Raw genomic sequence first — 14,238 nt, 5'->3', positions numbered from 1 at the left:
TCTGAGACATAAAATTCATGAAAGGCTCAGATCCCTCTAGCAAATATCAAACATGATAGATAGGCATGTATACAGGATATTGTACATTTTATGTGGCATTTGACTGAATTTGTAGCTTGACTATAATAGATAGAGACCAAGCGATGTTCTTTTTAGCCCAGCTTGACCAATGCAGTTGTCCTTCTTAGTTCAAAAAAGAGAATAGCACCACCTGCGCTCTCTCACAAAAATATAATAATAAACTCAGAAGCAGTTTGACCTAATAGATAGTGGACTAGACCTGGGTTCAAATCTTGCTTCAGACACATACCGTGGGACTCAGGGAAAGTCACTTAGCCTCTTTTGTCTTATCTGTAAAATGGGGATAATAATAGTACCTACTTCCCAGGGTATTTGTGAGAATCAAATGAGATAATCACTGTAAAGTGCTTCATACAGTGACTGGCTTATAGTAGGCGATATATAAATATTATCTATCATCATCATTTATTATTGTTATTGTGGTTGTGGTGGTGATGATGATAATGATGACGATGACAACAATGATGCCTAGAATCAAGAGGACCTGAGTTCAAATTTTGCTTCAGATACTTGCTAGTTGTATAACTGTGAGCAACTCATTTAATCTCTCTGTGCCCCAGTTTCTTCATTTGTAAAAGAAAGGGGTTGGATTCAGTGGTCTCTAAGATGCTTTTTCCAAGTCTAAATCTATGATCCAATGAACATTAGAACTAGAAGGAACTTTGACAATCTTCTAGTCCAGTTCTCTCATTATACACATTAAAAACAAAAACAAACAAACAAAAAAACTCAGGCCCAAATTAGAGCGGCAAACAGTCCAAAGTCACAAAGCTAGTGAATAGAGGAGACAGGGAATAGCACACAGTCAGAACAGTGTAAAGAAGATGGTTCTGGTGTTTGTGGGCCCAGGTTCAAATCCCACGGCTAATGCGTAGAGTCAGTGTGGTCTTTGCTACATTGTTCAACCTCCTTAACCATCCCTAATTGGGTTAAAATAAGGATATTGGACAAGATAATTGCTGAAGTCTCATACATCTCTAGATCCAGGATCCAATGAATTTTTGATTTCCACCCTAAGGCTCTTCCCTTTCTAGAGCACATTGGATCTTGTGATGTCTAAGTGAAGTCAGTTTTTGCAAACTCCAGTGAATATTGCAGAAGCCATAGGCTGCATGGCGGCCTAGTGAATTTCAAATAAAGCTTTCACCTCCCGCAGGTTGAGGCACAAGCCTCAGTCAGGCAACCGGTTCAGAAATTAATTACACAGTTGCTGTCTTGGAATCCCGTAACAAACCAAGAGCACCTTTTCTCTGCCTCTTGTTTTAACATCTCCAAGTTGCTTTCACATATATTATCCCCTTTGCATGTCTGTGAAGTAGACAAGTTGGATAGATTCCCCCTTTTACACAGAAGATGATTTTAGCTCCAATGAGACAATCTGGCTCAGTAGTTTCATAGCTAATAATATGAAAAATAATGACTCAAATGAGGTATTGGAATGAATGGATGGATGGATGAATGAATGAATGAATGAATGAATGAATGAATGAATGAATGAATGAATGAATGAATGTTTATTAAGCACTTACTATGTATCAAGTACTGTGGTGAATGCCAGGAATACAGAAAGCAAAGACAGCCTCTACCCTCCACGTAGGGAAATGACATACAAAAAGGAGCAGTGGGCAGGGAAGGGTATTTTGGCCCACGAAGCTATAGGGATGAGGAGTAGATTGACATGTCATCCAGTAAGAATGGCAGGGTTGATTTGATCATGGTTGATAGTTCCAGAATTGGAGGAGAGAAGAAAGAGTACCCTTTTACAGGAAAGGATGCTGACAAATCTATGGAGGAGCAGGCCAGAGAAATTATTTTCTTTACACCATCCTACACAGTTGTACCTCTGTATTCTATGTTTCAAGGTCACCTCAGGGTGTCGAAAAATGATGGGGTCATATTTCCCTTGCTGAATGATTACTTTTCTATTTTCTGTGTCCCACATCACATGTGTCAGGAATTTTTCTTCCATAAATGTTTGTCTTATCTTATATTGCTCCTTGCCAATCACCCACAACAGAATGTTTTATTAGTGTAAGGCTTCTCTTTGTTGCAAATTCATCATATGTTACTACCTTTTAGTCTAGAAGTTAGAAGTTTAAAATGTGGGAGATTTGAGAGGGAATATTTTTCAAGGATTTGAAGAAAAATTTCCCCAGAAGGAGTACTAAAACTTAAGGGCTCTGTTTATTTTAGTCTTATTCCTGGATTATAATAGCCTTGTTCAAGATATGGCTAATTTCACCTTTTCTTTTTCCAGATGCTCTTTTGTTAAAATACTCTAAGAAATCAGAATTGTGGACAGCCCAAGAAACTCTTGTGTATTTTGGTGACTACCTGGTTGTAAAGAAGAAAGGCAAACAAAGAAATGCCTTTTGGATACACCTCCTTCATCAGGAAGAAATTTTGGGAAGGTATTGGTCAAAAAGGAGGGAAAATATTAATGTAAATGCAATTCAAGGAAGTTCCTTGATGAATTTGAGGAGATCACATATAGAGGGGGGTAGGCATGCCCAGTAATACTTGGTTGAGAGGATTAATGATATTTTCTAGGCCTTGTCAATCCATATGTACCTCACTGAGAATGAGGGTTTGAGTTTTAACAATTGGGAATGAACTGACTGGCTTATCAGAGTCAATCCTATGGCAGATGCAGAAAAGGACTCATAGTAGCCCATCAAGTGAACCCCATGCTATGCAGTCCAAAGGAATCCAGAACCAGATCCCAAGATGTAAACAAGCTTTTGTGCCACAGAGTTCAGAAGATTGAGGTCAGCTGCCATTACATCCAACTCATTCCTCCAAAAGAATCCCCATTATAACATACTTGAAAAATGGTTATCTTGCCTTTGCTTGAAGGCTTTTAGTGAGGAAGAACCCATTATCTTCTGAGGCAGCCCATTCTGCTTTTCGATAGCAAATCTTGTTCAGAAGCGTTACCTTCTCTCAAGCCAAAATTTACCTCTTTTCGGCACCCTCTCATTGCTTCTAGTCCTATCTTCTGGGGGCAAGCAGAACCAGGTCTAGCCCTTCTGAAGCTTTTCAAGTTCTTGAAGGCAGCTATCCTGGCCCTCTGAGCTTTGTCTTCTTTAAGCTAAGAGTCCACAGTTCCTTCATTAAATTGTCCAGTAGCACGGACTTAAGACCTTTCACCATCCTAGGTGCTCTCTAATTTATCAACATTCTTCCTTAAATGTGGTGATGATGGCAATGGTGCTGGTGCAGGTGGTGGTGGTGGCTCAGTCATATCCTACTTTTCGTGACCCCTTTTGGGATTTTCTTGGCAAAGATACTGGAGTTGTTTGCCTTTCCTTCTCTAACTCATTTTACAGATGAGGAAACTCGGGCAAATAGGATTAAGTGTCTTACCTAGCATCGCACAGCTAGTAAGTGTCTGAGGTTTTCCTGACTCTAGGCCCAGAGCTCTAGCAACTGTGACCCTGAATTAAACACAACTTTCCAGGAATGATCTGACCAGAGCAGAGAATCAGAGAATCGCCTCCTTTTTCCTGGAGACTGTGCTACTCTAAATGTATCCCAAGACTGCATTCCTCTTTGGGACTTTCACTTCACCCTGTTGATTCATTTTGAACTTAAAGTCCACCAAATTCCCAGACTCTGGGCTCATACTAACTCTCTGTAGAAGAGAAATAAATTTAAGGTTGCTAGAGCAGGAATCTCTTGACATGCTGATAATTCCCTTCTTCAAGTCCTTACTTGGTACTTACCTAAGTAAGGACTTGGACTACTTCAGAAGGAAAATGTGTTAGGGATTCCTACAAAGGCAAGCTCCTTGCCCAATGGAACTGCAACATCTCAATAACTCACTATAAAAGCAGAGAGAAAAGTCCAGGTTTTTGTTATATTTCAGGCCTATTCCTCCTCCAGTTTGTGGACTGTATGCATGATCTCCTCTCTGAGACTGGTCTTGCTTGGGTATACTACCACCCCTTCTTTTAGAAGGCTGGGTCCCAGGATCCTCTTCTCTCCAAGTTAGGTACCTGGCTCTTTCACCGCTATCCCTTGTCATATGATTGACATGCAACTTCATTGTGTTCCCTTCCCCCATCCCCTGGGACTCAAGTTTATCCATAGTTTTTCCACAGTCTTCCTGTCTATGCTCAACTGTCTTGGGAACTTTCCAAGTAAGAGTTTCCAAAATCTGTCAGGTTCCTTTTTAGGGCCAGCACAAATGTGCCTCTCTTATCTATAATAGCCAAATCCCACCAAATCATTCTTAATTAATGAGACTTGATCTTGCATGCTCAGTGAGGGGTCAGTGAGTCAAGACATTGAAGATATTAGCCATGTCCTCAGTCCACTCAACAACATGCCAATGCACATATCTTTAACCTTTACGGAGAACCACGTCTCCCTGCTGCACCTTCAAGTTGAACAATCCTCTACACAAAAAAACAACAACCATAGGCTTTCTGTTGAATTGATCGTTTGTAGGCTTTTTAAAAAGTCACGAACTTGAGTCAAATCTATAGATATAGGGCTAAAAAGAGTTCATCCAATCCAACCCTCTCATTTTACAGATAAGGAAACAGGCTAAGTGACTTCCCCAAGATCACACAGGTGGTAAGCATCAGAGACTCTCTAAATCCAAATCCAAGGCTCTTTTTCCTGAATCACCCTGCTTCTTGATCCCTGCACCCATGGGTGTCTGGTGCAATGTCAATATTAAATAGTTTCTCCTTGTGATCAATAGCACTGATAGAAGAGAGCTAAGGATCAAAATATGTTCAGCTTCTGTCATGGCAAAACCATTGAAATCACTAGATACAGGAAATAGAACTGACAGTGTGAGGCAAAGCCTTGTGTTTGTATAGAGTTTGTGTATTGGTTGTATATTGTTAAGCTTTTCAAAGCCTGTTCAAATACATTGAATCAATTTCTTCTCCCATTCTGCCCTGAGTTTAGGGAGCTTGCTCTAGCATCTGTTTGCTTTTCTCCCCCATAGATACGTTGGGAAAGAATATAAATCACAAAAAGGACTTTGGCATCACTTCGTCGATGTGGAGAGACAGATGACAGCACAGTACTATGTCACAGAGTTTAACAAAAGACTCTATGAGCAAAAGATCCCAACACAGATCTTCTATATCCCATCCACAGTACTGCTGGTAAGAAATTTATGCTAAATCACAATAGGGATGGACTCCAAAACAAGATCCTCCCTGAAAGGATGAACAGGAGACAGCATGGTAGAAGAAGCACTGACTCTGGTCACCGTACCTGAATTTAAAACCAACTTCTGACACTTCGAATCTGTGTGACCTTAGGCAAGTTACTTAGTCTACCTGTGCCTCAGCTACTCCATCTATAAAATGAGTGTGGGTTTAATGCTCTATAAGTGCCTTCCAATTCTAGATCTAGGAGTCTACATAAAAATACAGAAGGCAGTGTGGCATATTGAGTAGATAATTAGCCCTGGAGCCAGGATGTTCAATTTTTGCCTTAGATTCAGACTGACTGGGTGACCCCGGAAAAATCATCTAATTTCTCATTACCCCGCCCCGCCCCCCCAAGAAGCTTTTCAAGATAAATGTGGAACATCAGGTATTCACCTGCATTGGTCAAAATAATGCCTTCAATGGGATTATCTGCCTCTTTTTGTATCCTCAACATTTAGCATGATGCCTGGCACTTAGTAGGCACCTGATAAATGCTGATTGGTTGATTGGTTGGTGTGCTAGAACTGAGTCTTACTGACTCTAGATGGCCAATTGTTAAATTTTTAGTGTGGGCAATTATACCCCTGGAAATCAGCAAATGTTACAAATCAAGGCTTGATTTATTATTTTGATTATTGTCCAGCCTTAAGAAATTGATAGAGAAAAAATTGATAATGCAAATTAAACTTAAAAGTATGTTTTGCATGCATTTTTGAAGAGTCTATTGTTAAAAATTTACCAGCATACCATATATATATATACACACACACATATATATGTATATATATATATACCCCATTTCTATATATACCCCATATATACACACACATATTTACACATATATACACATATTCAGATACATGCACATATATTTACACAAACATATATGTATACATAATACACATATAGGCCCTAGACAGAGGAAGCCTGGTAATTTCTGAGTCCCTCATAGAAAATAAGAGTGCTTAGGTTTGTGGACATATTCTAGTGGCAGAAGCCAGCAAGGAAAAGGATCTGCTGACCAACTGACTGCATAGAATTTTTTAACCACACTGGGAATGGGTAAATTAATCCCTTTTTACAGATGAGGAAACTGAGGTTCAGAGAAGTTATATGGCTTTCCCAAGGTCACACGGGATCCCAGGACAGGATCTGAACCCCAATCTAAACCAGGGACTCTTTCCATGGTACTTCCCTGATTCCCCCCTTTGCCCCTCTTTGTTGCCTTTCAGATTTTAGAGGGCAAGACAATTAAAGGATGTGTCAGTGTGGAACCTTACATTTTGGGAGAATTTGTTAAACTGTCCAATAACACAAAAGTAGTGAAAACGGAGTACAAAGCCACAGAATATGGATTGGCTTATGGACATTTTTGTTATGAGTTTTCCAATCACACAAATGTTGTGGTTGATTTGCAAGGTACGTGGCCACTTTTATTATTTTTTAACCAAACATAATCTTGTATATTATATATGTAAATTTCTGCCTGTCTGCCTCTCTGTCTACATTCCTGATAATAATTATTATTTTAAAAACAGATTGTACCATCTAGGATGTCAAATTCTGCTGGAGATTAAGGTAGACATTTTCTTGTTTCATTCTGTAAATGAACTGATAGCATTCTATAAATGTTACTGCTGCTTCTAAAAGTCACAATTCAATTCAATAAAAATTTATTGAATAACTACTGAATACTAGGTACTCATATTTGCATAATTTCTGAGTGGATCTAGTTCCATATAACCCCAGATTCCACTACAAAATCATGAATTACCATTTAAATTTCTCACTCGTAGAGCTAAATGCTATTGATTTAATAATATTGATTATTAAATTTTCTCCAGCACTTCTTTCTTCCAGACTTTTATTCTTATTGTACAGATGTTATTGTAAGCTGCCTCCCACAATCAAAGAGATTGGCCAATTGATCCATAGGGCAAATAGGCAATCGTTTTGGGTGGTGATCCTTATGAAGCTGCCAGAATGGGATTTTTATCTTTTGAGGTCCTTGAAAAAAAATCAAATCTGGTACAAACTTCTTAGTTGTTGTTTCTAAATTAGTCTTCTTATTGTAACTATCTTTCAAAAGAAAGAGTGAGAGAGAGGTGAGACCTCTTTTTGGAAGTGCAGAGCAATTCAAATAAGTCTGGTTATTTGGGTGGCTTTCCCAGTATGGTTTTGTGTTTCACTGTGTTATGTGTGGGGGGTAGGGAGCATCTCATGCAATAAACTGTGTGGAAAACTAACAGAGATCTTACAGCATGACATGTGCCCAGAAAGTGTAGGCAGTGATGTCCATGTTACAAAGTCATCTTTGACAATACCTTCTGAACCCCTTGTTATTTTCTCATTCATATCTGTGGCAGAAATCATACAAGCTTGATGATGATGGTGGTAAATACATACAGGATGTCCCCAAAATATTAGTAGTTTTATCACTTTAAGGCTTATGAAATGCTTTACATGTATTTATTTTTTCATTGATTTTCAATGAGGTAGGTATTTCGTTGGTAAATAAGATTAAATTAGCATAAAACTTTTGCTACAGCTTCTAAAACTGACAATTCAGTTCAATCAAATTATCCCCATTTTTTTTAAAATGAAGAAACTGAGGCTAAAAGGAAGAAATTGGCTTATCCAAAGTCACATAGTTAGTAAGTATCCAAGGCAGGATTTGAGTAGCACAGTAAATGGAATGCCAGGCCCAGGCCTGGCCATGTCTGGCACTTCATGTCCCTATTTGGGGTTTTCTTGGCAAAGATGCTGGAATGGTTTGCCATTTCCTTCTCTGGCTCATTTTGCAAATGAAGAAACTGAGGCAAGCAGGGTTAAGTGACTTGGCCAAGGTCATACAGCTATTAAGTGTCTGAGGTCGTATTTGAACTCAAGAGGATAAGTCTTCTTGACTCCAGGCCCAGCACTCTATCCAGTGTATCAGCTAGCTGTGTTTCGAGATTATAATAGCTTCTTAAAGGCCATGTTAAGAAAATGCAATCTTTAGAAGGTTATACCAAGCTGCAAATTATGGGCTTAGTTGTCATAGGATCAACCTAGTCAAGTTCACAGAAGCTGATCAATACAAGGCTGGCAACCTGGACATTAATTTCTCTGAACACAGCAGCAATCCATGAAACCATCTATTTAGTCAAGGGAGGGCTTTAAAATGAATCAGTGATGGAAACACCCATGCCCAAGGATCTGACGAAATCACAGGTCTTTTAAGTATTAAAATAAGAATAGAGTTGGTATTCATTTTAAGTTTATTTTATTGCATTCTGGACCTTAAGAACATTGGTAATCGGGGGGCAGCTAGGTGGCGCAGTGGATAGAGCAACAGCCCTGGAGTCAGGAGTATCTGAGTTCAAGTCCCGCCTCAGACACTTAACACTTACTAGCTGTGTGACCCTGGGCAAGTCACTTAACCCCAATGGCCTCACTAAAAACAAAAACACAAACACAAACAAAATAAATCTGACAAAATTCTTTATATATTTGAGATATGGGATCTACATCTGAGAAACTGTCAATAAAGATCTCCCCACTCCAGTTTTCTAAAAAAAAAAAGGGGGGGGGCGGCTAGGTGGTGCAGTGGATAGAGCACCGGCCCTGGAGTCAGGAGTACCTGAGTTCAGATCCGGCCTCAGACACTTAACACTTACTAGCTGTGTGACCCTAGGCAAGTCACTTAACCCCAATTGCCTCACTAAAAAAAAAAAAAAAAAGAACATTGGTAATCTATTAACCCAAATATCAGCTTCACCATTTTTTTCAGGAGGCAAAGTGGATAGAGTGAGTTCACAGCCTTGAATTCAACCTGAGCCTAAGTCCTGCCTCAATCACTTACTAGCTGTATAGCCTTGGGCAAGTCACTTAGCCTTCCCGGGCCTCAGTTTCCTCATATGTAAAATGTAGATAAATAACAGCATCTACCTCCCAGGGTTGTTGTGAGGATCAAATGAGATAATATTTACAAAGCATTTTGCAAATCTTATAAAATGGTTCTGGGAGATTGATTAGGGTCAACTCTTAGCATAAATGAGTTCATCTGAACACAACATTCTATGAACATCCTGGCTCTCATAAAATTTACTAGGTATCTAAGTCAAAGGTTACTAACCTCTTTTTATGTGTTTCCTGGACCTCTGGCAGTCTGATGAAATCTGTAGACCCATCCTTAAAATGTTAAATGCATAAAACCAAATACAGAAGCCAATTATATTGAAAGACTGTTAAAAAATATTTTTTAAAACAAGTTCACATATCCCAGGTGAAGAACACCTGCTCTAAATAAATATGTTCTAGAAATGTGCCCATTCTACAATACCAAAATGATGTGTCATAAGGATTCTAAAACAAAAAATCTTTTATCACAGGTTGGGTGACTGGTAATGGAAAAGGGGTCATCTACCTCACGGATCCCCAGATTCATTCTCTTGACCATAAAGATGTGACTACGAACTTTGGGAAAAGAGGCATTTATTATTTCTTCAATAATCAGCACGTGGAGTGTAATGAAATCTGCCGTCGACTTTGTTTGACTAGACCTTCAGTTGAACATCTTAGTTAGGCACATATTCTCCTTCAACAGTGATATAATTGAAACAATAAATTTAGGTTAGATAAAACAAAGAAAAATCAGTTAACTTTCAGGACATCATTGATAAGTAGATATACAGATATTTAACATTGTTTAAAAAATGAGGGATGGATTTTTTTATTTGTTTTTACCTTATATCATGTAGATATATTCTTTTTTTTTTTTTTAATTTTTTGGTGAGGCAATTGGGGTTAAGTGACTTGCCTAGGCTCACACAGCTAGTAAGTGTTAAGTGTCTGAGGCCGAATTTGAACTCAGGTCCTCCTGACTCCAGGGCCGGTGCTCTATCCACTTCACCACCTAGCTGCCCCTAGATATATTCTTACTATACTTGGCTATCTGTAATTGTTGTTCTTATAAGAGTGCATTATTATTGAATGAGAAAGAGGGATAGACTTGTGATTTCGTTGTACAGGGAACTCCCAGGTGAAGAAATTCTCTCTACCATTGCATCTTCTCTTTATCTTAGAGCCTCAGAGAGTTGCCCACAACCCTGGAAGGGTAAGAGACTGGCTGAAGGCCATATAACCAGTATGTGTCAGAGGGTCTTCTTGGCTTCCACTCTATAGTCACTACACCATGGCACCTGTAGAATTTCTAATTTCCCCAAACTCAGAAAAATTGGTAGTCAAACTAAGTCCTCTGCCTTTAAACCATGTATTATCCTAGGTATTTTCAGGTAAATGTTATTAGTCACAATTATATCCATTTAACTCCCTTCCCCAGAGTCCCTTGGCTAGATGAGTGACAACCCAGAAAGGGTTGTCACTACAACACCCACTATTAGACACCTGCCAGTTATGAGTCACCTCTAGGTAAAACTCACCAACATCAATATGCCCTATATAAATGACTAAAACAGTTTCTAAGTAAAGACACATTTTACCCATGTAGGGACCTCTTGGACCAACATCTGACCCAGATAAAGAATGGATTCCTGGGGGCGACTAGGTGGCGCAGTGGATAGAGCACCGGCCCTGGAGTCAGGAGTACCTGAGTTCAAATCCGGCCTCAGACACTTGACGCTTACTAGCTGTGTGACCCTGGGCAAGTCACTTAACCCCCATTGCCCTGCAAAAAAGAAAAAAAAGAATGGATTCCTCCAAGGAATATAATTTTATAAATATATTTTGTAATTTTATAAACAAATATAGTTAAATCCATATAAATAAAATATTTTTGTCAGCAATTAATAAAGAAAATATTTGGGGAAAGGTAATGAGATATCCCATTGTAGGTGGCTTCTAAAGAATGCCCAGATGTTGTCAGATAGCAATATGATCATAATGGGTTTTGTTTGTTCCTAGTGGGGTGTTCTGCTCCCCACCTACTTTTTTGGAGGGAGGTGGAGAGAATGTCCATCAATTGGGGAATGACTAAACAAGCTGTGGTATATGATTATAATGGAATATTATCGTGCTATAAGAAATGACAAACAGGATGATTTCAGAATGTCCTGAAAAGACTTGTATGAACTGATGTATAGTGAAGTGAGCAGAACCAAGAGAACATTGTACAGAGACAGCAATGTTGTTTGATGAAGAACTGGGAATGACTCAACTATTATCAACAAAGACAATCCCAAAGGACTAATGATGAAACGTACTATCCACCTCCAAAGAAAGAACAGATGGATGGAACACAGACTGAAGCATGCTATTTTTCTATTTTTTTTCTTTTATTCAAGTTTTCTTATACAAAATTAATAATATAGCAATGTTTTAAATAATTGCATATGTATAACCTATATCTGATTTTTTAACCCTCTCACAGAGGGAGGAAGGGAGGAGTGTGGAACTCAAAACTATAAATAAAAATGTTTATTATTTTTTCAAAATGGAAAAAAATGCTGTAATAACTCATAGCCTTACCTGCTGCTGATGGGCATGGAACCTTTGACTTGCTTTTCTGACCTGGGTCAATTTGACCTTCTTCAGGACCCTGGTGGCCACCAGGACCTGTAATTGGAATTAGTGCAGACAAATGATCAGCTTTTAGCCCCACTGTAGCTGAAGCAATCTGCCAGCCTCAGCCTCCCCAGTCAGAGATTACAGGTGTGTACAGCAGGCCCATCAACATGTGCTTTTACTGGAATACCAGTGCTGTGCGACAAAAATTATTTTGTCCCTGGTAACAACAGAAATTCATTTCCATATTTTGTTTGTCAGAATATGACCATTAATCAAATCACAGCCTAGGTTTCATGTCTCTGTTAGATGGAAAATAACAGTCTTCCAGGCTTTACCCTTTTCCTACCTGCTCCCATTCCCCAAAGATCTTCCTCCTTCCCAGGTCTTTGTTATCTAATTCTTATCACCTCTTTGGGTGGTTCCTCTCACCCTCATTTAGAGTGTGGCAAGCAACAGGAAGGTGCACACAGACTCTAAAAGATAAGTGACTCCCACTACAGAGCCTGACACCTCACAATTTTTGTCCTGTAAGATAAGGATGCTCCTGGGTTTCTCTTGTTTCTTATGGTTTGGACCAATCTCTTTCCAAAGAGCATGCCATTTCCTCTGAACTCTGGGTTTTAATTGAAAGTATAGGAACAAACGCATTCCTCAATTGAGAAATGGTCAAAGGATACGAACAGGTAGTGTTCAGATGAAGAAATTAAAGCTATCTATAGCCATATGAAAAAAAAAACAACATTCTCAATCACTACTGATTAGAGGAATGAAAATTAAAACTACTCTGAGGTATTACCCCACACCTATCAGATTGGCTAATATGACAAAAAAGGAAAATGGTAAATGTTGCAGAAGATGTGGGAAAATTGGAACACTAATACATTGTTGGTGGAGCTGTGAACTGATCCAACCATTCTGGAGATCAATTTTGAACTATACCCAAAAGGCTATAAAACTGTGCATACTCTTTGACCCAGCAATACCACTATTAGGCCTATATCCCAAAGAGATTACAAAAAAAGGGAAAAGGACCCACATGTACAAAAATATTTATAGCTGCTCTTGTTGTGGTGGCAAAGAATTGGACATTGAGGAGATGCCCATCAATTGGGAAATGGATAAACAAGTTGTGATATATGAATGTAATGGAATACTGTTGTGCTCTAAGAAATAATGAGCAGGCAGATTTCAGGGAAAAAAAAACACCTGGAAAGACTTAGATGGACTGATGCTGAGTGAAATGGGTAGAACCAAGAGAACATTGTATACAATATTAACAACATTGTGTGATAATCAACTGTGATAGACTTAGCTCTTCCCAGCAACACAATGCCAAAAGACTCATTGATGGAAAATGCTTTCCACATCCAGGAAAAGAACTATGGAGTCTGAATGCACACTTTTTTAGTTGTTTTGTTGTTGTCTTTTCTTTCATGCGTTTTCCCCCTTTTTGTTCCGATTCTTCTCTTACAACATGTCTAATGTGGAAATATGTTTAACATAATTGTAATGTATAACATATATCAGATTGCTTGCTGGCTTCAGGAGGGGGAGGGAAGGGAGGAGAGAAGAAAAATTTGGAACTCAAAATCTTACAGAAGTGAATGTTGGAAACTATCTTTACATGTAATTGGAAAAAAGTTAAAGGTTGGGGTGGGACAGGGGGAGGGGGAAGCATAGAAGCAAACCAATGCAGGTAAAATTTAAAGACAGACAGTTAACTGAGAAAACAAATATTTGTAGAAAGTTTCTCTGATAAAGGTCTTCTTTCCAAGATACCAAAATACTGTGGTAAAAAAATATGAAAGTTTTTTAACAGTCGGTTAGGATAACTGAAAGACGCCAGTTTTTTTTTTAAGGACCACCCTTTTGGGGAGGAGACCAATGGCATGAGCTATGCATGCCAGTCCGCCTGCTTCGCACGTCAGACTGCCTGCTAGCACTCCACTTCCGGGGTGTGAGCTTAAAAGGCAAGGAGAGAACGGAAGTGGGAGTTTTTTTCCTGCTCTGCTGGTCTCCTGACTGCGCTGCACTGGCTGATGCTGATGAGAGTTCGACTGGGCCCGGCTCGCAGTTAGCAGCAGCAGGTGCTTGACACGGTCTCTCTCTCCCCAAAGGTGGCCTTTGGCTTTTGGTGAGTTTTATACGGAATATAGACTAAGCTTAGATTTAAGACGATTTGTATTGTGTTTCTACTTTCCTATCCTTCTAATCAACATCGCCTTGTGACTACCATACAATAAAAGCTCTAACTAGAAAACCAGAAGCTTCTTCCATTTACTAGTCTGGGAGATAAATTAAGGGAAAGGTTAAAGAGGGGAGATTTATGATCTAATATCCAATTTTAAATCTCACAATACCAAAATAAAATTTATAAGAATAAGAGCCAACCCCAATTTAAAAATAATCAAAGTATATGAACAGGAAGTTTTCTAAGGAAGAAATCCAGGTTATCAACAACCAAATAAAAAAA

The 14,238-nt window shown here is 38.9% G+C and overlaps 1 protein-coding gene across 1 annotated transcript in view; it reads left to right on the top strand.

Annotated features, from left to right (window-relative positions):
• The window catches only part of ALPK1 (alpha kinase 1), a 159,042-nt gene extending 149,032 nt beyond the window's left edge, over positions 1–10,010 (top strand). The window contains exons 12-15 of the mRNA XM_043971670.1: positions 2,339–2,492; positions 5,045–5,207; positions 6,491–6,677; positions 9,632–10,010. Coding sequence (XP_043827605.1) covers positions 2,339–2,492; positions 5,045–5,207; positions 6,491–6,677; positions 9,632–9,825 — 698 coding nt within the window. The 3' untranslated portion in view covers positions 9,826–10,010. The remainder of the gene's footprint in view (positions 1–2,338; positions 2,493–5,044; positions 5,208–6,490; positions 6,678–9,631) is intronic.
• The last annotated feature ends 4,228 nt before the right edge of the window (positions 10,011–14,238 follow it).

This window comes from Dromiciops gliroides, chromosome 6, assembly GCF_019393635.1.
Source record: "Dromiciops gliroides isolate mDroGli1 chromosome 6, mDroGli1.pri, whole genome shotgun sequence".
Classification (NCBI taxonomy): domain Eukaryota; kingdom Metazoa; phylum Chordata; class Mammalia; order Microbiotheria; family Microbiotheriidae; genus Dromiciops; species Dromiciops gliroides.
Note: the sequence above shows the minus strand (reverse complement) of the source record. Positions and strands in the feature narration are given on the sequence as shown.